The following is a 24,709-nucleotide window of genomic DNA, read 5'->3' on the forward strand; positions in this document are numbered from 1 at the left end:
AAAAAATTGTTTAATCATGAAATACAGGATACTGACCAAGAAACTAAATAAAGCATAGTGTGAAAGAGAATATTCGTCAACATAAATTAATCAATATGCCATAAACACACTATCTAAATGTTAATTAATTCTGCATTTAAGAACCTTCAAGAAATTTCTGGGGTCAAAACAACATGGTAAAAAGAAATCTTGATATCAGTTGGTCAGATCAACACAACAGTGTCCAAATATCCTGGGGCATGTTCTTAACTGGGCTCTTCGCATTCGAAGATGCACCAAACAGACAAGGGTGACAGTACAAGAATTATTCTGATCATTAAAGTAAAGGTGACTTTTCTTCTCATCCTAAGTTTATGGAAACTCCCTGGGATCTTCCTGCAGGTGCCATGATGTTTCTTTTTTTTTATTTTCAAAAATATATTTTATTGATTTTTCAGAGAGAGAGGAAGGGAAAGGGATAGAGAGCTAGAAACACCGATGAGAGAGATACATCGACTAGCTGCCTCCTGAACAACCCCTACCGGGGATGTGCCCACAATCAATGTACATGCCCTGGACCAGAATCGAACTTGGGACCTTTCAGTCTGAAGACCGACGCTCTATCTACTGAGCCAAACCAGTTTTGGTGGTGCCATGATGTTTCTATGGAAAAACCTCCCTCTTAGTGTTGAAATCAGAGAGTTGTTGGTATAACATTTATGGGGTAATTTTGGTTGTGCCCAATGATTTATTGTACATAACATTCTTTTTTAAGGTACCTTCTGCCACAACAATTCTACTTATGTGAACTCTAGAAACGTCAGAAATGTGCAAAAGTATGTATGAGGAAGTGCCTGGTAGCATTAAGTGTAACTGCAGAAAGTGGACACAATGTAAATACATGGCAAAACCACAAAAATGAATGTTATCAGTGACCATTTCAAAGCACAAGGGAGAATTTTCATAATCTATCTGAAACAGAAAAGGCAGGATACAAAACTACATGACACATTTATAATTCTATAAAAATGTGATATATAACACGCACACACACACATGCACACGAACTGTAAGGAAATATAGCAGCATGCAACATGCTTTTCTCTGATTTGGGGATTATACGTGATTTGCACCATCCTCTGTACTTTTCCACATTTTCTCCCACGAGCATGCATCACTTTTACAATGATGACCACTGTCCCCAGCCACCAACACCGCCAGAAGCAGGCTTTTCAAACAGCACAGTCAGGGGGCTGCCATGGAGGAAGTTACCCGAGTCCTCTTCAGTGAAGACTGTTTTTCCAGAAAAGACCTGGCTTCCGATCTGTATTTTCCCGGGAAGGAAGTAGGGCCCATCTAGCTTGTTGTCCTTGCAGAGCTTGGTGAGGATTTCCGTGGGCTTGGAGGTGTCTCTCCAGGCGTTGTATCCTTCTCTGCGAAGTGAGGGAGGACAGAAGAGGGGGAGGCCTGGCTTTTCCTGGAAGGTCACACTCCATGTCCCTATTCAAATGGCCCCCTCAGATTGGTATGGTTTCCTTCAGATTTGACTTGCCATTCTATATACTTGGGCTAGCGGTTTTTGTTTCGTTTTCTCTCTTTTCTGGTCCAAATCTCTGCATATGATGCTTGTATGAAAAGCAGGACTGCTGAATAGCTTGTCATAAAAATCTTTTGGAAGTTTTTTTTTTTTTTTTTTTTTTTTTTTTTTTTTTTTTTTTTTTTTTAAAGAAATGTACCTTAAAAAATTTGAAGTGAGAGTCACATAACATAAAATTAACCACTTTAAAGTTGACCAAAGTCAGTGGCATTTAGAACGTTCACAATGTTGTGCAGCCACTATCTCTATCTAGTTCCAAAAAATTTCCATCACCCCAAAAGAACCCTGTGCCCATGAAGCAGTTCCTCCTCCCTCCCGCCTTTGGCAATCACCAACCTGCTGTCTCCGCGGATTTCTTTGCAGGCTGTTTTTGCTCTGCTTCTAACAGAATAGCCATTTGGCTGCTACTTATTCTTAGAGAAAAGCCTAGCTCATTCCTTCAGTTTCTCTGCTTCTTTCCTCCCCTCTGCTCCCCCATCCCCAAATCATACTGTAGACTCATGACATAAGCAGAAAGTCTATGCATGTTATTTCTCTAATCAGTGATTTTCCTGGTGCTGAGTTTCTGAATCTTTCCAACCCTTTCATCCCTTAAAAAGAGCTGTTTGTTTAAAGATTATTAACTGGCAATGAACTGCTGTCTAAGAGCCATGATCAAGATGAGCTTGGATTTCTCTGCACATTAGGACCCAGGATTCATCAGAACTTAACTTGTCTAAGCATTTAAATCAATCAAAACATGGCTACAAAGCCGTTGTCCTACATCATGCCAGAGATATGAGAGCCTTGGAGTGACCATCCAAGGCCAGAGCCACACACAGGCCTCCCTAGACACAGGTGCTCTTGTTTTATTCTAAAACCTTTTCAGTGAACAAAGGTTATAAGCTCGCTGACTAAACTATTTAGACAGTCCCACTGTCTGGAAATTCTTCTGAACAAAGGATGCACCACGCTGGCCTGTGCCTTCCTGCCCTGACTTCGGAGTTAGTACAGGCTAATCATGCTCTGAATGGTACCCTCTCCTGTTCGTGAGGGTGATGAGAATACATCGGAGGCTTATACAGTCACTGGGGTCCCAACACTGAACTGGCTTCCGAGGCTCAGAGGAAAGGAGCCCAGCCGTAGACATGTGCCTGAAATCATGCCATGAAGGGAAGGAGCACGCAGACTCCGTTCCTGTGCATCTAAATGGGGACAGCCCTCCCACAGAGCCATTTGGACATCTATACTAACTTCAACGAAATAATCTATATCTACAGATGAATACCTAGCGAATTGTCAGAGGGGTGTGTAATGGCTTTTGTATGCTTATAGCAGCAACATTTCTAATGAAATAAAAAAGAAAAATATAAATTTCTTAAAATTCACAAAGGCAAACTGGTCATATCGTTTTGTAATAAATTCGTATGCTGGAACACCAGAGTTAGTAAAATAATTATGTTGAAGGATGTTAAATAATATTATAGAATGCTTATAAGGCTTAGTGAGACAAGTAGTTTACAAAATTGTACAGAGAGTATAAATCTAACTTTTGGGGGAAATAGAATAGAAAAAAATACTGAAAGGAAATACATAAAATTTATTTACATAAGTTATCTCTGGATGGAATAAATTGAACATTATTTTGTACTTTCTGTATTTCCTAAATTTTCTACTATAAATACATATTATTTTATATCCATAAAAATATTTATAAATGTATACCATGAAAATCTAATGAACATTTTTATATTTTCCTAGCTGAAATTTGTAATTGTAAGATTCTAATTTTTCCTTAAGATATCAGCTACATTAAAAGAAAAAAAGATGGTAGTCCATACTTTCAAATTAAGCAGAATTCAAAATCTTTGTTTTTTGTTTTTTTGTTTTTTTGTTTTTGTTTTTGTTTTTGTTTTTGTTTTTATAACACCCAGAAATTGGAGGCTCGGTGGACCAATCTGGTAGCACCCGCGCCAAGGACTGGGATGCTCATTTTTTTTTTTTTTTTTAATATTTTATTGATTTTGTACAGAGAGGAAGGGAGAGAGATAGAGAGTTAGAAACATCGATGAGAGAGAGTCATCGATCAGCTGCCTCTTGCACACCCCCTACTGGGGATATGCCCGCAACCAAGGTACATGCCCTTGACTGGAATCGAACCCTTCAGTCCCCAAGCCGACACTCTATCCATTGAGCCAAACCGGTCCCGGCAGAATTCAAAATCTTTGTAAAGAGTGAGAGCTGGGCCCACACTTGCTCCATTTGTAAGCTGGGGATAACAGCTCACTGGTTTTTGAGAAACTGCCTGAAATATTCCATGGAAAGTGCTTGGTATGTCATAGGTGTTGGTTATAATTAACTGGGGTATTGGCATTTGTGTTATAATAATCATTCTCCTTCTGGCATCACTCCCCTTCATGGAACTCTGCCCACCAGGCCCAGCTGATTGAATGAACACATGTGATTCAGCTCCTCGCTCTTGAAGGACCTTCCCACCGTTGCCTCCCAACCCAACCCCCCTCTAGGGCAGCGGGCACTTTCCTCAATCCAGCCCTGCTGACCGGGAGCCCTTTTGAAGCTGAGCCATGGCTGGCCTTCCTGGAGCAGGCAATCTGAGCCTGCAGCCTTGGATCTCGGGAGACCAGCAGTCTCTGCGGGGCAAGAACTTACATCTCGTACTGACTCTGCAGGCCGCAGATGGCGCGGTGTTTGCTGTAAAAGCGGTTCTCCAGGTCGATCCTGGTCTCGCCAATGAGGTCATCTGTCCCGATCATGTCATGGTCATAGATGAGGACGGAGAGCAGGGACTCCTTTGGGAACGTGGCCTGGATCTCAAATGACCTGCGGTCCAAGCAGAGGCTTTGGGAGTCAACATTTGCCACAGGGGACATTTCCCAGCTTCGCATTAGCCAGCCCGAAAGTCCACATGAACGCACTAGACACTCGGGAGATAGTTATTTGGTTTGATTTTTCACTAAGACACAAAATTCCCAATTCTGTTGTCACTTTTCAGTAGCCAATAATCTCCTCATTCATGGGCCATCAATTTCCATCTTTAACTAGGGGGGAAGCTAGACAGAGAGGAAAAACCTTGGGTTTTGGTCTCAAACTGATTTCCAGCCTTGGTTTCGAATTAGTACCTTCCTGATTGTAAGACATGGGAAAGTTTCTTCAGCCCTCTTAGGCTCCTTGTGTGTAAACGGGGATAAATGCCTTCTTTGTAAGATAGCGTGGTGGTTAAATGTTGTTTTTACAAAGCGAGAATTTTTACCTCCAGGCAATGAACTGGCGCCCAATAGATGCCATTCCTGTTCCCGCCCACTTTTGCTTCATCGGGAAGTACGGCTGTGCTTATTTTAAATGCGAAACCTAAACAAGATGGACAAACCCTGAAGACTAGGATGGCAGGGCTCGAATGCCGTCTCCACAAGGTTTGAGCCCCCAGAACAGAGCCCGCCCTCTTGCTCTCCGCACTGTGGAGCCTGCATGGCCCTGCAGAGTAGACAGCAGTGTTTCCTTGAGCCGCCAGGGTCCTCAGGGGTCACCATATCCAAACCCTTCACTTTGTAGCAGAGGACGTTACAATAAAGAGAACACGAGTGACTTGGCCAGGAGCGTAAGTCAGGCCCAATTCATAGAAGTGCCAGTTTTCTGACTCCTCGTTCTGGCTCTTTCCTGGATGCCAACTCAGTGCAAGGGGTCAAAGGGACATCCTGCTGTTGGACTTCCTGGGACAATGCATTATCCATGCGACTGAGCATTAGAGAAGCTAAGAATTAACCCTGCATTTTGGGGAAATGTCTTCCTGAAAACCAAATCAGGACACACCAGTGTTTCTCTGCTGTTCTCGGGGCAAGGTGGGGTGGCCTGGGAGCAAGGGACAGAGAGGAGGCGGGAGGAAGGGGAATGAGGGCCCATCATTTCCCACGTGCCCACGGGCCTGTCTGGGCTGCTGCCCGCGTGCTCAGGTCCACGTGGCCCTGACTCTCCCTCTCCAGTGTGGCAGGAGCTGCAATCACAGCACAGCCTGAGCCAATCAACCCTCCCCCAGAGAAAACAGCAGCCAGCTCCACAGCCTCTGGGACTGTCACTGACTAAGGCAGCGGAGCAGGCTGTGTGGGGAAGAAATTAGCATCTTCCACCTAAAGACATAGCACTGCCTCCCTGCAATCCAGACAGTAATGGATTCTAGAGGCGTCTCCCAGGAAGCCTCCAGCTGCCCCTGTCTGAGCCTCGCTGCCACCAGGAAAGGATTTAAGTGCTGACTGCCCCGGCAACCATGCAGACTCAGTGACTCTGTTCCAGCTCCCTGAGCCGTGTGCTCACAGACTAGCCTCTCCTGAATCTTCACTGGGGCTGTCTCCCCTTCTCTAGATCCAATGGTGGCTGGAGAAATGCACTGGGAACTGGGTAAAAACTGAGCCTTTGAAACGTTCAGTACCTCTGAGCTTCAGAGCAACGATGTTCCATTGTTTCTTTGTTCAGTTATTTGTTCTCTTGCTTTGTTCACTGGACATTTGTTACACGTCCACTATGTGCCAGGCACTGTGGTTACTAAGAAAACAAGGAAGCACCAAAGTCTGCAGACAGATGCCACCTCAGGCAGATGCAGAGTGACCGGCCCTATTAAATCCCACCGGAAACTGGCTGGAGGTTTGTCCACCCATCTGTTCATTCATTCGGTCATCACTCATTCACTCACCTATTCATTCTACAAGTACTCACTGGGCATGTGCTCTGTGCCATGCCCAGTCCTGAGTGCTGGGGACGTGGCATTGAACAGGCTAGACTGAGTCCCTGCTCAGCGGAGCTTACATTCCAGCGGGGAGATAAGCGACAACCAATAAACACATAAACACGTCAATTCACGTCAGAGGCCATAAGGAAAGGCAGGCAAGGTGCCAGGTGGAGCCGGTGGCATCCTCATTCAGTGGTGAGGTCCCAAAGAGGGAGTCCCAGACCCCACCCAGGTCGGGCCCAGGAGCCCGCCGCTCTCCCTGCTGGAACACTGCAGGAATGAGCCAGCAACTTTTGCCGCTGAGTCACCATTAAATACCCTTCCAACAAAGCATCCACACGTGGAGGCTTCTGGAAGAGTCTGCAATGCCCAGGCGGGAGAGAATATTGCATCACCCCCTTCTCCTGTTTACCACGCCGTCAGTGGGTGTATTACACCAGTCTAATTCAGGGCACCGTGGTGAGAGTAGCTAATAAAAAGTAGCTGCAAAGCACTTGGCAAAGTGAAGGGCCAGTTACGTAAACGGCAGCTGAAGATAAAGGTCACCTCTGGATCGGGGAAGCGAGGGTGCGTTTCCCTGGCATTGTTGTAATCATCTCATAAACCAAACAGGCACAATCATTTCTTTCATTTCCTCGGGAGCAGGAAAGTATAAGGGTTTGGTGCTCATCAAATGTCAGGGGGTCCGAAGACACTGAAAATGTGGAAGTGAATTTAAATAAGGCTGATGGAGTGTTCACCCCACTCTCCTGTTACTCGGGAAACAAGGAAATTAAATACACTTAACATATATCCGTTGCTGAAATGATTATTGAGAGAAGAAGGGTATGTGTTTTGAATATCTCTTACGGGCTAGCAAAGACTACAGTGGGATTCTATACATTTAATCTCCTAAAGACGCCTGAGAGTCAAGTCACTGTTGTTGCTTTATGATGAGGAAAACCAGGATCAGAGAGGTTAAGCCACCCGCATAAAGTTACACAGCCTGTTTGTGGTAGAATGAAACCTCATTTGCTTGCCTCCAAAGTTAACAGCAATCAGGGGCACCAACTCAAGCAGGGAACACGAATGTGCAGCCCACCCGTCCGCAGACAAATGGGGGTGGTAGGGTTTCTGTGAACAGGGGAGAGCCTGGTTCACCCAACATCACACATGTGATGCTTCTTAACACACTGTGCGGGGAAACAAAGCACAGTGGGGGACACAGTTCAGCCTTCTTACTTGGGGGTCACCTCAAATGAGCTGCAAATGATATGATGGGCACATCCCTTTGGCAGGAGACAAGACCAAAGCTGTGGCCCCTTCTCCTTCACTGAATGAGCCTCTCTGGGCCTTGGTTGCCATGTTTGCAGAAAGGATACCTCCCTGTCCAAATGCAGGAGGCTGAATCTAGGAGAGATGAAGATCTAAGAAAATCATTATTGGAGAACCATAGGGGTGAGGATCACCATGTACCATCTTATACCTGAAGGGACCAAAGAATTTGGCCTTTCTCCACAAAGCAGAAGTTAGCATCTAACCTCCTGCCACCATGTACTCAGACACACACCATGTACTCAGACATCCTGCAGCAAAGACTACAGTGAGATTCCATACATTTAATCTCCTAAAGATGCCTGAGAGTCAAGTCACTTGCTGCTTTATGATGAGGAAACCCAGGACCAGAGAGGTTAAGCCCCCCAGCTCTCCCACAGATGCACAGCAGGAGCGACCCCATCCAGATGGCCACTGACCTTCCAAACACTGGGTTCAGCTGCTTGGGGATGTATTTGTCTCGGTCCTTGATTTCCGTTTTGCCAAGCTTGACCACAATGTAGGGATCCGCTTTGCCGTCTGGATCAGCTGGGCTAAGATTAAATGCCTGGGGGCAAGAGAGGACATGCCCTTGGTCCAGTGGTTCCCACCGCTGGCTGCTCACTGGGATCCCCAGACAGTTTAAAATACACAGATGCCCGGCTCCCATCCCCAGGTGTCCTGACTTGCTTGGCCCTGGGCTTTGGGCTTTTTAGAAGCTCCTCAGATGACTCTAGTGTGCAGCCAAGGCTAAGAACCTCCCCACGTTGCTGTTAAGAGCTATCAGCTTTGCTGAAGTTCAACGTTCTCGGGAGTTGTCTCCCTGGGGAAAGCAGCGCTTGGTGCAGAGTGATGAGGAATTTCCTGGGCCAGGAGGCAGAGGCATGCATTTGAGTTCTGGTTCTGGATGAGCAGTCTGAGGTCTGTCAAACCAGAGCCCAGAAGCAGTGGGCTCTGGTTTGACTGAGTCCATGACCCCATCAGTCTTGCATTTAGCACTGGCTGATCGATAATCTGTTTCTCAGAGTGAGTCTGACTCCAGAGAAGCTGGGCAATAAACCATAATAAGCAAACACTTTTTTTTTTTAATCCCCATCTAAGGATATGTTTTTATTGATTTGAGAGAGAGAGAGAGAGAGAGAGAGAGAGAGAGAGAGAGAGAGAACATACATCAATATAAGAAAAGAAACATCAATCAATCGGTTGCCTCCCATATGCGCCCTGACTAGAGATAGAACCAATAATCTAGGTATGTGCCCTGACTGGGAATCGAACCCACAACCTTTTGTACAGGATGTCACTCCAACCAACTGAGCCAACCAGCTAGGGCAGCAAACATTTTCTGAGAGAAAGTGGGGGCAGGGGGCCAGTGAGGAATGATGCTGAAAAGATGGAGAGATGAGAGCTGAGTGAGAAACAATCCATAGTCAGGACTCTATCCTACAGATGGGATGGCATGAGCACACAGAGCTACATTTTCAAGGAGGTTCATGAGAGCATGCTTAATAGCCACATTTGTAGACAATCTACATGTCAATTACTTAAGGGGAAACTTAATCCAAAATGGTCCCTTCATCACATCACCCAATTTTAATATCCTCGTAGCAGTTATCTCTGACTTTCATCTTAGTTTCCTGACTCTTTGTTTCTATTTAATACATTCTTAATCACTCACCACCTCCAGCTAGTATGTAATCTCCAAGAGAGCAAGGCTACTGTCTGTCTTGTTCATTATATTATCTCCAGGACCTCGAATACAATCTTCTTAATATTTGTTGCAAGGATGACTAAATGGATGCTAACATTAATTCAGAAAAATGCTAGATGGCAACTAAGAAGGGTTAGAAAGACCTGTATATACTGATCTGGGAAAATTTCCAGTTGTGTTACTCGCTAAGAAAAGAAAATAAGAAATCAATACATAAGGTATCAAGCAGGATTCTGTTAAATAAATGCTGGGGAGGAGCTGTAGACGAGTGGAAATATATATGGATTTATTTGTATATACATGTGAGAGTAAGTTATCTCTGGGGGTGGAATTGCAGAGGAGGAGAAATTTTTCTTTTTAATGCAACTTCTAAGTAGTAGTATTTTTACTTTGTTGGTGTTTTATTAAATGAAAATTTTTTTTTTAAATATTCTTTTTATTGATTTCAGAGAGGGAGAAAAAGGGGGGAGATGGAAACATCAATGATGATAGAGAACCATTGATCGGCTGCTTCCTACATGTCCCCCACTAGGGATCCAGCCTGCAACCCGAGCATGTGCCCTGATCGGGAATCAAACTGTGACCTCCTGGCTCATAGGTCGACGCTCAACCACTGAGTCACAATGGTCGGGCAAATGAAAGGATTTCTAATTAGCTTATGTAGTTAATCGATAAAATCTTAGTGTGAGAGAGCAAATCGCATGATCACTATTACTAGAAATGTCCATGGAAAGCATATACTGTCCACAATTGCAGTGAATTTATCCTACATCCTGCAACCCAGGGCCGCCACCCCTGCTCTTCACTTGGCCAAGTCCTGCTTGTCCTCCAGTTCCAGCCTAAGCCCTCCCTCCTCCACAGTTTCCTGAGCGGGAAGCCGATATGCATTCCTGGCCTTTGTCTAGGGTACTGGATGGGTTGTGGATGTTTGCTGAATGAATCAATACATAATGTTCCTTCCCCCATCTCTGTGGTCCAAAATCTTTCTCCTTTCTTGTTCTGCTCGTACCCTCTATTTCTGGGTTGCCCCAAATTGGACCCAGAGAACCATAGTTCTGCAGGGTTTTCTATAGAGAGGAAAAAAAGTGTGGGGCAATAAGTTTAGAGGATGCTGTTAAAGATTCGACAGTTAAATAGATTTCTTTGCTTCTGTAATTCTCAGAGCCTTGAATGTGCTAATGAGCCTTGTGGACCTCAGGAGTTGGTGAAGGGAAAAATTATTATATGCACCATTTCTCAAATTTATTTGTACCCACAGTCGGTTTCCAAGAAATTATCTCTCCCAAGACATGAGTGACCTCCAGAACAAAATTTAGAAAATATTAGTCTAAACTATCCTATGGGTGGGTGTTTAGAATGGATTACCCAGCATTGCTAGTGACTCTTTACAAGTGCTTCTCATCCCGAAATCGCTAGTAATTAGAACACACTTGGCACATACGTGGTGGTTGTGGCAATGATGATGAAGGAAACATGTGAGTGGTACAATGGAAAGGAGAAACTTAGTCCTCCCTTAGCACAAAGAAGAATTCATTTTTGTTTTATGCTTCCTTTATGTTTTTAAAAAAGGATGCAGGCAATGCCAGCAGAGAGTTAATAAAATAAGACTACCGCAATCAAATAAGATTATGGAAATCAATTCCAAGTTCAGGAGATGAAAACAGACCCATGAACCACAGACAACTGCTTGGATTGAGAATCAGACTTGGCCCTGAGCTTCCTGGCAATCAGCCCCCACCGTTTCACAATTAAAGCTTAGTGCTTGCATATTCAAAAAGTAGGGCAGAGAATGTTTTTCTCGGAAATACACTCAACATGACATTTCTGACTGCCACAGTGCAGAAACCCTAGGGGGGTTTTGGGGAGGACTTCACAGTGGCAGCTGCCCTGTTTGTCTTTCTAACAGTCTTGCCTGGGAGCTTCCAGCCTATTTGACTTCCTTCCCAGTTAGCAGGCAAACCCAGGGAGCAAATAAAGCTGCACACATAAAGCCTGGAAAGCCAGCACGTAGATGTCCACGTTGCCAACCAAGCTTCACACCCTGTTGTGGAAGAACTGTGTTCTCTCAAAATTCACACGAGGAAGCCCTAACCCCCAGTGTGACTGTACTTGGAGATGGAGCATTTAGGGAGGCAATTAAGGCTAAAGGAGCCCTAAGGGTGGTGCCCTAATCCATCAAGACTAATGGCCTTATAAGAAGAGGGAGTGACACCAGATACCGCCCCCCCTCTCTTTCTCTCTCTTGCACACAGGTGAAAGGCCATGTGAGGACACAGCCAGAAGGTGGCCACCTACAAGCCAGGGAGAGAGGCTTCCTCAGAAACCAACCCGGATGGCACCTTGGTCACTGCTCCCAGCCTCCAGAACTGTGAGAAAATAAATGCCTGTCGTTTAGGTGACCCAGTCGGTGGTGTTTTGAATGGCAGTCTGAGCAGACTAAGCCCCTCAGAGTAAACAAGGGCTGCTCACCGCCACAATGTACACCCGGATCATGACTTTGACGGGGTGGTTGGGTGGAATCCCTTGCTGGATTCTCAGCTGCCCGTTGTCCTCAGTGCTGGAATCCTCGGGGCTTTTGTAAATGCAGAAAGAGCCCTGGAAACACAAAACACCCATTGAAACGAGAGGGTCATGTCCAACCAAAAGCCACAGAGGGCACAACACTGGGAAACTGAGCACAGTTGGGGGGCAAACAGGAGCACTGCCCTTGCCCTCTGAGTGTCCTCAGAGGTTCACGCGGCCTGCCTGCATCTGAGCTTCTTCACGGCACAGCAGTGAATTGGTGTTGGCAGAGGAGCACCTCCCTACAGGGCTGTTATGTGAGGAGCATGAATAGGAGTGTCAGATGGGAGCACCTTTGGCATGTGGGAGCTGAGCCAGTGCTTTCTCCTGTTATCTCATTCAATCCTGACTGCAGGAATTCCATTTTTAGGCTGTAACAGAGACTCAGAGTGGCCACGTACTGCTCAAGATCATGAAGCCAGTTAGCATTATAACCAGGATCAAAATCCACATGGGCAGACTGTGATACTTATGTTATTTCCAACACATGACACTGCATGTAAAGGGCCCAGCACACAGTAGGTTCCTAGTGTGAACTACTACTCTGTGTTGCTGACACTGTACCTCTGCCAGGTGAAGCGTTTGTGTTGTTTGATTAGTTTAATCATCCAACTGGTGGGTTCATTTAACTTATACATTTGGTAGGTCAGGGATGAAAGAACAAAGTAAAGTACAGTGATTATTTTTTTTATTGTTGTTTAAGGTATTAAAAATAGTAGTACATATGTTTCCTTTTCTTTTCCCAATTGACAGTGATTATTTTTTAAAATATGTTTTTATCGATTTCAAAGAGGAAGGGGAAAAGAGAGATAGAAACATCAATGATGAGAGAAAATCATTGATTGATTGCTTCCTGCACACCCCATACTGGGCCAGCAACCGAGGCATGTGTCCTGACCAGGAATCAAACCATGACCTCCTGGTTCATAGGTCGATGCTCAACCATTGAGCCATGCCAACCAGGCAAAATTCAGTGATTCTTTAGGGTAACAACTCTCTCTCCAGATATCCCACTAGTCTGACTTCCAACCCCCTTCACTGCCCATGAAGCAAGTGTCTCAAAAGACTGGGGCTGGGTCCTGTATAAGATGCAGGACTTTCCTTATACACATCCCACATCACAATCCTATCAGTAGAATTGATCCGTATCTGACATTTATGGACAGAAGGATCAAATAAAAGAGTTAACTCTGGAACTTGCCTTAAATTTTCCTATGACTCGGTCTCCATCAAGGCCATGGTCATCTTCTGTAGACTTGCCCCTGAAGAGCTCAAAGGTTTTCACCCAGTCTTCAAAATTGCTGAACTCACTCTCGAGGTCACCATCATATATCTTTAGGGAGAAGAGGGAGAGTGTGCTCAGACAAAGGAAAGAAGGCTCAAGATCAATTTAATGGAAAATGCCAAGATTCTCCAAAGCTAGACTTGATAGCCATCCCTTGGAAAAATCTAGAGGCTGCTGTTAATTATCTTTAGCAAAATAAGAAATATGACGGAATCAGCATTCTTGGATCTGACAACCCCTCCAAAATTTATAAAACTTTTTGATAAACTTTGAAATTCCAAGAAATGTATAGCTAAACCAAAATTTAAAAAATATAATCTAAAAGTATAAACATGACAAACTTTTTAATAGTTAATTGATGTCTTTGGCTTTTTTGATATAGACTATCATATTTTGAGGTCATTCCAGTCAATATATGCTTCTTAAGTATCTAATTCTTAACATATATAAAGTGATGAAATACATATATATTTTTAAATATTTTTATTGATTTCAGAGAGAAAGGGAGAGGGACAGAGAGATGGAAAGATCAATGCTGAGAGAGAATTATTGATTGGCTGCCTCCTGCACACCTCCTACTGGGGATCGAGCCTGCAACCCAGCCATGTGCCCTCGATCAGAATTGAACCCAAGACCCTTCAGTCTGCAGGCTAATGCCTATCCACTGAGCCAAACCAGCTAGAGCTGAAATGTTTTATTTTTATTAAAATACATTTAGACATGAGTTTTCCAAGTGGGAAATTATATATACACTTTAGAAATGCAAAACTGAATTTAAGTTTGGTAATATAATTAAATAAATTATTCACATTTTCTATCAAAATTCTTTATCTAATTTTGTTATTGAGATACATAATTTTCATACTCCTAGTTTTCATATTCACCAATATGCCTCTAGCTAATAGCCTCTGGCTAACGTTAAAATAGGTCTGATGGAACTGACTTCAGTTAGAGTTAAAACTCCTGCTAATTTGAGTATGTACACATCTGTATGATGATGACAAGCTTTAAGAGGTGAGCCAAGGGGACGCATGCACTGTCAATGACCTTGCTGGATGCAGGCTAACCAATGTAAGGTAGGCCCCTTTCTAACAGGAGGATGTAGAAAATAGAAAATTAGCAAGTTCCATTGTCTTTGCTTACATGCTTGTTAAACTTCATTTCTCTGCATTGGTGATTTTAATGAAGACAAAGTAAGTTAGTTCAGACAGACATCACTAGGATTGACTGAAGCACCAACAGGACCCCTTTCTGAGCTTCCCACCCCTTCCATGGTGGCGATGGCTGTGCCCACACACCTTCAAGGTGGCCAGGTTGGGGATTTCATCTTCTTTGGGCTTCTTCTTGAGCAGTTTGTCTTTCTTTTTCTTCGGGCCATCTTCTATATTCACCACGACCTCATCTGGTTTTGCACCTGTGGATATTTAGTGGAAATTGTTAGATTCTCACAGCTGCTGAGATGAGAAGAAACAAAGTTAAGCTCTCTCTTTCCCTTTGTCTGGCATGTGTCCTGACACTTCTTTTCAAAAAGAAATAGTAACATTTCGCTGTAGGGAACACTGCTATAGTCTGTGCATTACAGAACTGGGGGAGATGCCACTCACATAGTAAAGCAATGCCACCAGGTCCTCTGGGGCCAGACAGTGTGCTGGCCTGTCCTGGTACACATAAGAACTCCTTAAACAAGGCATAGAGGGGATGTGTGTGTGGGGGGGGGGGGGAGAGAAGTAGGGAGATAATTTTCTCAGTCATCCAACTAACAAAGAACAGACCCAGAATGGACTGACTCCAAAGCTCTGAGTAATATTCCCTCTCAGATCTGCTTATGAATTTGAGATTCATATAATTCCATGGTCAGCAAACTGTGGCTCGAGAGCCACATGTGGCTCTTTGGCCCCTTGAGTGTGGCTCTTCCACAAAATACCACGGCCTGGACGAGTCTATTTTGAAGAAGTGGCGTTAGAAAAAGTTTAAGTTTAAAAAATTTGGCTCTCAAAAGAAATTTCAATCATTGTACTGTTGATATTTGCTCTGTGAACTAATGAGTTTGCCGACTACTGATCTAGTTTAATAACCCGGGGCTCAAATATGTTAAGGGTCTTGCACAAAGTTACAAATGTAGTTAGAGAGATTGCTCAGTAATTTTTTAGGAGCAGGCTCTAGAAATAAACTGCCTGAGACAGACTTCTGCTCTGCTAGATTCTAGCTGTGTGAACTTGGGCAAGTTGCATAACCTCTTTGTACCTCTGTTTTACCATCTGCAAAATGAAGCCAGTACTGCTATGTCATGAGATGGTCTTAGAATGGCATATGCTAATTAGGAGTGGTCTGAGGAAGAGCCTGACTCTAGTTCTCCCGCTTCCATCGGTGTTACCTGAAACTGAGTATTGGACACTTGGTGTTACGGTTGTTTGTAGGCCAAGACCTTCTTTGGCTTGAATGGAGTTTGAGGTCATTTCTAATCCCAGGCCTCTTTCATTTATTTCCGCCAAACCACATCCATCCAATCCATGTAAACTGAGTTTGGGAAGCTAAGTCCAGGTCACCTCTATTAAAGTTTATCATGTTGATTTTGGCCTGTCACCCCAGCTCACTTCTATTTTTACTCTGCTGTTTCTACACTCAGATTCTCAATGAGGGACATGAGCCAAAGGGTTGGTTTCAGCGCTGAACTAGAGTTAGGAGACCTGGGAGCTGGTCCCAGTCCAGCTCAAATCAGCTACATGACCTTCTTAAAGCACTGTCCTCTTACTGAGACTGTTTCCTCACCTGGGAAATTAGGGAATACAACTCCACTGTACCTCCCATTGCTTCCATTTAATAACTCCCCAATGGCCTTATTCTATGTTTAAATGCTTCTCAGAACAACTACTTACCTGTATTGTCTTTTTTCTCTTTGGAATTTTTCTCCTTTTCCTTTGAGAAAAGATAGAGATCAGATTACTGACACCACCGTGCCTCATTTATTAATCCTGACTTGCTAAAAGTTCTAATTCAATTATCTCAGCCCTCTGCATTCTCAGAGATCCATTTTAAGAGTATGCAAACAGTCCTGAAGTTAACCCCCAAATGAAGCCTCGCTGTATAGACCCGAGACCCAAGGGCAGTGAAATGCCCTGATCTAGAGAAAAGGTGCCCACACTTCCTAGAACAGGGCCACCAAGCAGCAGACTCCCTTGTCCTCCATGTGCAGCCTTCTCTGGAAAACAGCCCTGCTCCCCCTATTTTCCCACCTCCCTGAAGTATCTTCCATCTGATCACCACAGTCTGCAGCTGAGTTTACTCACTGGCATGTTAGGTTGTTGGGTTGGTTCCAGTGCCTGGGTGGGTTGTCAGAGAAAGGGGAAAGGGCTGAGCACTCACCAGAAATGTGTGTCCATTGCAACAAAAGGAGGGAGGTTGGAGGCAGGGACTAACACTTGGTTTGCTTATTTAACTACATATCACTCTCCATAGATGTCCCTAGATGAAGAAACTATGATCTTTCCAAACTCGAGAATCAGAAGACTTTCTATTCAACTGCATATGGTGATATCTGACTAATCTTCTTTTCCTTTCTTACTTGGAGATGAGATGTCTTACAAAATTCAGCCACTAAGCTGAATACCCTTCCAGCATTTTACCACAGAGCTGGTGTCCTAGGGTCAGCTCCAGCCAGAGGGTGGCTATTAGCAATTCTGGGCCCCTGGTCCTTCCAGGCTTTGAACCCTTCTGCAATTCACAGAGTAGGGCCTACCTACAGTGGATTTAAAAGAGGGGATAATGTGGAATTGGGAAGGTAGTGGAAGAGACAACTTGTTTATCGAGTCCCTTGATGGTCACCACCAGGGTAGTCTCTACCTTCTGTGCTTTCTTCAGGGAGGCATAGTACTTGGACCACCAGTCAATGACATTTTCAGCAGATTCGTCTGCTATGGTCCTCTTTCTCCTTTTGGTAGACCTCCGGGAAGGTTTCCTGGCGTCCTGGCAAAAGATGAGGATGGATTGTTAGTTAGGCCCCATGGAACTGCATGGAGCTGCTGGTGGCTGACTTATTTCCTGAAAAGAAAGATGCACTCTGGGAGGCGGATGGAGGTGTTGGCAGGTTTTGTGGTTGCAGCTCTCTGTACCACTTCAATAAGTGAAAGCTTAATAATCTGTCTATTCATTCATTTATTGAACAGGCAAGCATTTATTGAACAGATGTGAGATACTGTGCTTGACTTTGGGGAAGTGGATGCAGCCCCCACCTTTGGAAGGCTTACTGTTCAGGAGGGGAGATTGACTTATGATACTATGTGGTATAGTGGACAGGGCATTATAGATCTGGGTTATACGTCATTAAGCAATTAATTTATATTTGTGACAATAATACCTGCCTACTTCACTGTCGTGAGGATTAAGTGACATAATACAGACAATTCTCCTTTCGCATCATTTCTGATATGAATGGGTACAAATAAATGCCACCTAAACGTAAATGAGGGGTAGGAGAGGTAGTGGTACATGTTTGGCAGAAAGGCCATATTTGCTGGAGAAGACAGCTGTCCCATTGGAGAGGCTATCTTTGCAAACACATCATGTACCCAATATCCGTTCACTCTCTTGGACTTCTCTTGAGTCCCTACCTGTGTTGTGCCAGGCACTCTATCAAATGCAGGGAATGCAAAGATGTTTAAAAAACTACTTTTGACCCAGTGAGGCCTACAGTTTTATGGTAACAACAAACACTTAAACTGAGCTTTTTAACTTAAAGTGGCAGGTGCCATGCTGGTGGGAGACAGAGGGCCTCTCGAGGTGTCATAGAGGGTCACGCTGGATGACATGGGAACAGCCTGAGCAAACATCCACTAATCTACGTTATTCTGCTTTCTATTTCAGCCTTTACCATTTGCTGGGCAAGCCATCTCTTAGGACTTTCTTAAACTGCCTCCTTCAAGTCAATTGATGCCCAGGCTATTATACTTAAGTTTATGGCATAGAAAGATAAATTCCATCCTTGGCTTATGGTTCTTTGTTAATGTGTCCATCTCCCCTTCCAGAATCTTAGCTACCTGGGGATGAGAATTCTCACTTCTCTTTAGAGTCCAGAAGACATATATTTTTGTCCCACATGCCCTTGTACAAAGTCGGTTCTAAATATCTGGGGATTAGTCCTATATATGAAACCATTGTCTTTCCAAGTGAATAAATTGACAAAAGTTTCTGTTCAGTTAAATATTACTGTTCTGTTTGACTGGCACTTTAATTTCATATATGTTGACGTGTCTGACTCTATAACAGTGCTGTAAAGTGAGTATCAATGTCCTCATTTTACAGATGAGGAAACTGATGCTCAGAAATGTGAAGTTGCTTGCTCATGGTCACACAGCTAGTAGGTGGGAGGATTAGTAACTAGAGCCTCCCATATATACTCAAATGAGCCTTGTAAATACAAAGAGGGATTGGATTCTGACCTTAGCTTTTCCGTCCTGTGGTGGCTCCTGGGCTGCAGGTGGGTGTTCAGCTGCCAGCATAGGGGATGAGTCAGGGATGTCAACCTTACTAGCCTGCTGAACCTGGGCAGAATCAGGCACCACTGTGGGAGGTGGCTCAACGTCCACATAGATGTGATCTGTTGAGGGGTCCTTGGAGGAGCTGAGGGGCTCAGAGGGCTCAGTGGCTATTAGCGAATCTGAAATAAGCAAAATGAAAGCACATCAGGTTGGGGAAAATGGGAGGTCATTTCAGGGACCCAACACTGGCAGCTCTGGATGCAAATATGGCAAGTTCCTACCATCTCTGAACCTGTTTCCTTATTGACAAGATGGCAGTGAAAATGCCCATGTCACTGGGGCCATAAATGAGATCAGGATGTAAGGCATTTGATGCCTAATAGCTAATCAATAAATGGCCACACTTATTATTGATCCTCAGAGTAATTTTAATGAATAGAGGTCATTTATCACAGCTTTGTCTGTGGAAGTGGGGAGTTGAAGGCAGCCTGGAGTCTAACATAATGGAAAAGGAAAAGCAAAATGAGGTAGGTGCAGTGGGCATGGTAACAAGCTAATGTACACACAGCAGTATGGGCATATCTTAAAACACAGTTTGAGTGGAAAGAGTAGAAAACCAAAGGAAGGTTCTGGTACCATTTCATAACCATTTTATTTATAAAGTGGATTTACATTTTACAAGAATTGGTGGTGTGGGGCCTACAGTAGGGAGGGGAGTGGAAATGGGGATGGGAATAAGGCACGGGGGATGGTGGGTATAATGAACAGCTTTGAACAGATTGATGATAATTGTACATCATGAACTGAGAAATGTAATTAATTCAACTCTGTGCACCTGAGATCTGAAACAGACCAAATTAAAGTAGCATCAAGCAGATGTCAGGAAGTGTGGGTGGGTGGAAGCTTGAGGAAGAGTTCTCAGAGGAGTTGACCCTGATGCCATTCTTAAAGCAAGAATCTGGCAACTAACGAAGCAGAGGTGGCACTTAAGGACCAAATTCTTCAGAAAGATCCAGTTGACCAGGGGGCGGGGGCATCTTTGTGAGGGTCCCATCGGGGTCCACAGCCCCAGAACCGAGGGGAGCGTCCTACCTTGCCCAGCTGGGGTTCCGTCCACCTGTGAGGAGTGGGTGAGGGGCTCCCTGGGTTTACACAGGAACTGCTTCAAGCAGTTGATGGTGTAGGTGCCCACCAGGGTGCTCCTCCCGAAAGCCCTCCAGTCCACCACGCAGATGCTCAGGGGCGGGTGCAGCAGCTCGTTCTCAGGCAGCTCCTGCGGGGAGAGGCCAGCACGGGGTCAGGGCACTGCCTGGGCTGAGCCTGGCTGTGGCGCCCTGCTGACCTGTCTGGAGGCAGGTCCAACGTAAGCCTGACACCCTTCCTCCCTCTGACCCTGTCCTGTCATTCTCTCCTTCCAGGCCACCCCGGCAGCTTGCTGGAAGTCCAGAGCAGTGCCTTCCCAAGCCTCGGAGTGATGACCCAAAATGGGAAGAGTGGCACCAACAGTTCATCCGGGGCTTAAACTGCAAAAAATCCCACACTTCCAATGGCAGTAGCTGTCAATCGTCTCATTTTGTCATCATTCACCAGAGCTCTCATCTCAAAGAGATGTGTACCCGGCCCAAGACACAAAGGGAGCCATTCCAAATGGAGCTGCGGGTGAGGGGCCCACCTGTTTCCCTGGTGCTCCTCCACCCCCTCCCCCAAGGCTCAGCAAAGCTCAGCGTGAAATGTTTGCACACAGATGCACATTCTTTCTTCCTAATCTTTGCTGATTCAGCATATGTGTCCATTGGCATCCACTGGGCTGGACAAAGCAAACTCCTCACAATTAGCTCCAAATCAGAGCACAAAAAGGTATGTTGAAATACTGAAACAAAAAGACAGATGCTAAAAAAAAAAAAAAAGTCACGCTAGAGAAAGCATAAGTTCACATATAAACAACTGCTGTTTTCTGCATAAATACATTTTAAAAATCTATTAAAATGAGTTTTGTGAGGGTATGTTCTCAGCCAGTGGTTCTCAAACTTTGATATGTAACAAAGGGTTTGTTAAGCCAGAACTATCTGGGTCCCAGCCCCCAGCAGTCTCTGGTTCTGCAGCTGTGGGTGGGACCTGAGCATCTGTGTTTCTAAAGGTCCAGGTGATGCTGATGCTGAAGCGGATGAAGCGGGCGGGGCTGCACTTTGGGGACCACTGCTAACCCGATTTGATCGACTGTATGATCAAACCTGGAACCTTCCAAACCAAACCAAACATCAGCGAAAGTCTGTTTTATCTCATTCTGAATGGCTTTTCACTAAGTTAGACTGTCCTTCCTTGCAGGTGGGGGACAGTCCAATCTCCAAAACATCTCCCCAAGACAATCCACCTGCGAGAATGAAGGGCAGGACCAGGTAGGGAACGAGATGCACGCACCACTTCGAAAGCGTCTGCCTGGATGCTGAAGTTCGGGTTATTCTTGTAGCTCTGGATCACGCAGGACTTGACTCCTCGTCCCCCGCACTCGATGAGAACCTGAGGACGATCCACCGAGAGCAGCTGCACCTTCTTCATCTCTCGGACTCCCCAGAAGAGAACCTGAGGAGAGGACCGGCAGAGCTGTCACTCCAAGGCCCAGGGAGGAGCCATCAAGGAGGTCCGCGGGCTGCCTGGGAACTACAGTATGTTCTTCTGGGAAAGGACTGAGCAGCAACTCAAGGGCCCATCTGATCACCTATGTCTCCTTCCCACCCCACAATTCCCCTCGTGCAACGCACAACTGCCCTTTAATCCCAAAGATTGACTCGGCCCTTCCCTGCGCCTACCTCCACTCGGTATTTACTCAGCACTGGCCGAATGCTGGCAGGAACTGGGTAGATCTGGGTGACGTCTGGTGGGTCAATGGGAGGCAGCCCTTCCAGCCCGGATGGAGGGACCTACCACAAAGAACAAGTGCTGGTTAGAAGATCAAGGACAGGCAAGGACCTCCTCGGTAAAACAGTCGTTTTTCACCCAGCCCCCAACCCTGTTCCCATCGGGCAACTGTCAAGTTGTTCTCTGAATCTATGAGTCTGTTTCTGTTTTGATTGTTCTTTTATTTTATTTTCTAGATTCCACTTATAACTGAAATCATATGGTGTTTGTCTTTCTCGGAAGGATTTAAGAAGTACAAAGTGGCAGTTATAAAAACAGCCATAGGGATATAGAGTACAGCATAGGGAATACAGTCAGTAACACTGTAATAACCATGCAGTCAGTTTGGTACTACACTTATTAGGGTGGTCACATCATAAGTTATATAAATATCTATTCACTATGCTGCATGCCTGGAACTAATATAATAGTGTATGTCGACTGTAAATTGAAAAATAAAAAATGAGCCATGAATAGAAGGTATGCATAGGCAGACAGATCTCATTTCAGTAGAAAGGCATTCTCATAATTAAAATCCTTTAATTCCTCGCCCAACCTCACTTACAGACAGGCTGGATCAGTGGTCGCCAACCAGTGGTCCGTGGACCCCTGGTGGTCTGTGAGGTCTGAAAGGTTGGTGATTGCCGGGCTGGGTAACAATCTAGGCAGGAGCTGATGAATGCTGGGACCTGGACGTGTCAGTGAGGATGGCGAGGAATGGCATGCATGTTTTACGTGTAGCTGGACTTAGTCATTGATGAAAATGGAGAACGAGGGAAAGAAGATATTTCTGGGACTGTCCCACCCCGTGAGATACTACATGTAGCTCACTGATGAATCTGAGTTGCTTTCTTTTATTTTTTTTATTTTTTCCCTCATTCACCTGTTATCACCACCAGCCAAATTATGTAATTGATTAAAACCCTTTCCTCCATAAAAACAGTTAGCAAAGACAATGTTTCCAGCTTAAAATGTAACCAAGATGATGCATTTTACCACACTTATCTATTAACTGGCAAGTGCATTCGTTTGCAAGTGCTCATTTAGTGAGCATTTAACAATGTGCCACAAAGCCAATAGGTTAATGAGCTCTTCGTAAGACGGGGGTGGAGGAAGAAAATAGCTACCGTGTTTCCCCAAAAATAAGACATCCTCCGAAAATAAGACCTAGCGCATGGAAAGATAAGACATCCCCTGAAAATAAGACCTAGCGCAACTTTGGGAGAAAAATTAATATAAGACACGGTCTTATTTTCGGGGAAATAGGGTAGCTCCTTGCGACCTGATAAAACGACATCGAAACTCCAGCAATGAACTGGGGAAGGGGCTCAGATCGAAGCTGACCCTTTGAGACTTAACTATCCTCCATGTTGCTACAGAGATTCCAGGTTAATCAAGTAGAAACCACGCCCGATCAGTGAAAACAGAAAATGAAATCTTTTAGAGGCAGGTCTCTAAGGATGAAAATATGTCATTTCCTGTGCACTTGGAGTTAACCAAACTGCAGGAGGACAATCGTCTATATATATAAAAGCCTAAGCAACCGGCCATGACATGCAGTGATCACCCAGGGGCAGATGCTCAGCACAGGAGCTGCCAACGACAGCAACTTTACAGAGTGCCCTCTCGTACTCTAGGGCCCCTTGGGGAATGTCAGACTGCTGGCTTCGGCCCAATTCCTTCAGGCCAGGCCGAGGGACCCCACCTGCCAGAGTGACCCCGCTCACTCCGCAGGCACCCTTCAAGCCCTGGCACCGTGCCAGGTGCTGCCAGCTGGGAAGGGACTATGGGAGATTGGTTCCAGGGCTTGTTTGGCCCATCTCACCCAGTTCCATCCTGCTGGCCACCTTCAAATTAATTTCCTTTCATTGTGCACAAATCTGTGCATCGGGCCTCTAGTCCTATTAATAAAAGCCTATGTGGTCGTAACGTCCTCACGCTGTGACACCTTCATGCTGTAACGAGTGATTACCAGGAGGCTGTGGGTGCAGTGGACATACATGGGTGGACAGGGCTGTGTATATTTGTGGGTGGGTAGGGGCTTGAAGCTATGTGTGCAGAGATAGGTCCCGCAGCTCAGCACGGTAAGGCCAGGGTCTCGAGGCTCCAAGTCAGGTCCTGAGGCTCTGGCCTACCTCTTTGGGGCAATCCATTGAGAAGCCCCAGATGGGTGGGTGGGGCCTACCTCTTTGGGGCGATCGATCTCGGGGCTCCCACACTGTGAAAGGGCACATGCTGGGCTGGGGGGACCTCCCTCTCCCCTCCAAGTGCATGAATTTCAGGCACTGGGCCTCTACTGCTTTAATAAAATCTCACACGAAGGACATAGAAAGGGTCGTCCTCCCTTGTGCAGGCCACCAAGCACTGCCTTCAAGATATGGCTCAACACAGGTATCTTTCAAGAAGCTGTCCCTGATTTGGTCCCAGCCACTGGGGCCGTTCTCCTACTCTTCAGGCCTTGGAACGTAGCATGTCCTCTCTAAAAGCTTAGTGCAGAAACTCATGACTGAGCCTGGACACCAAGCTCTGCTGTGTGACCCTGCATGAGTTTCTTTCCCTCTCTGGGCCTTTGATATTGGGCCCGATGATCTTTGAGTGCCTTGGAAGTCAGATGTTCTACGAAGCATTGTTTTGGGGAAGGAGTTTCTCCTAACGGGGGCTGGGAGGGTGTTTGTCTGGCCCAGAGGAGGTGTTTGTTTACTTCATTTCATTCTCTCAGTCCCACAATTGGCATTCCATATCCAATGGGCTCATAATAAATGTTTATTGGCTGCCTGACACGTTAGTTCCATATGCCCGACAAAGCCTAATTGCTCACCACAACCTGCAAAGCACAAATATGTCACCCTTTCTTTTTCACAGGCATATTCTAGTTGGCAAGGGCAGATGTGGTCAATTCAATTATAAGAAAGCTCAGAAAAAAGCAGACAGCGGATACCGCGAATGCCAAACAGGCTCAAGACAATGAAGGTGCAGAACGAGCCAGACCAGATAGGGGAGCTGAGAAATAATGAGGATGCATTGCCGGTGCTGCCTGGCAGTGAAGAGGTGAGCAATTTGCCTGCAAACCACCACCTCACTGAGAAAGCTAACTGCCCCGTGAGCCCCCGAGGTAAAGACACAGAACAGCTGGGATGGGGCAGAGGACGGTGCTCCGGGTGGTTTTTACAAAGCTCCCCATGTCTGTTTGCTCATCCCG

The 24,709-nt window shown here is 45.3% G+C and overlaps 1 protein-coding gene across 2 annotated transcripts in view; it reads right to left on the minus strand.

Moving 5' to 3' along the window:
• Nucleotides 1-24,709, minus strand: part of FER1L6 (fer-1 like family member 6) — a 141,988-nt gene that overhangs the window by 14,139 nt on the left and 103,140 nt on the right. For both annotated transcript variants that reach the window (XM_084864814.1, XM_084864813.1), the window contains exons 23-34: nucleotides 21,423-21,533; nucleotides 21,034-21,195; nucleotides 19,708-19,888; nucleotides 18,577-18,794; nucleotides 16,982-17,104; nucleotides 16,018-16,057; nucleotides 14,440-14,555; nucleotides 13,058-13,189; nucleotides 11,764-11,889; nucleotides 8,027-8,154; nucleotides 4,226-4,396; nucleotides 1,252-1,412 (exon numbers count right to left, since the gene is read on the minus strand). In XM_084864814.1, the coding sequence (XP_084720940.1) occupies nucleotides 1,252-1,412; nucleotides 4,226-4,396; nucleotides 8,027-8,154; nucleotides 11,764-11,889; nucleotides 13,058-13,189; nucleotides 14,440-14,555; nucleotides 16,018-16,057; nucleotides 16,982-17,104; nucleotides 18,577-18,794; nucleotides 19,708-19,888; nucleotides 21,034-21,195; nucleotides 21,423-21,533 (1,669 nt within the window). The remainder of the gene's footprint in view (nucleotides 1-1,251; nucleotides 1,413-4,225; nucleotides 4,397-8,026; nucleotides 8,155-11,763; nucleotides 11,890-13,057; nucleotides 13,190-14,439; nucleotides 14,556-16,017; nucleotides 16,058-16,981; nucleotides 17,105-18,576; nucleotides 18,795-19,707; nucleotides 19,889-21,033; nucleotides 21,196-21,422; nucleotides 21,534-24,709) is intronic.

This window comes from Pipistrellus hanaki (genome assembly GCF_964339955.1).
Source record: "Pipistrellus hanaki genome assembly, chromosome: 17".
Taxonomy (NCBI): domain Eukaryota; kingdom Metazoa; phylum Chordata; class Mammalia; order Chiroptera; family Vespertilionidae; genus Pipistrellus; species Pipistrellus hanaki.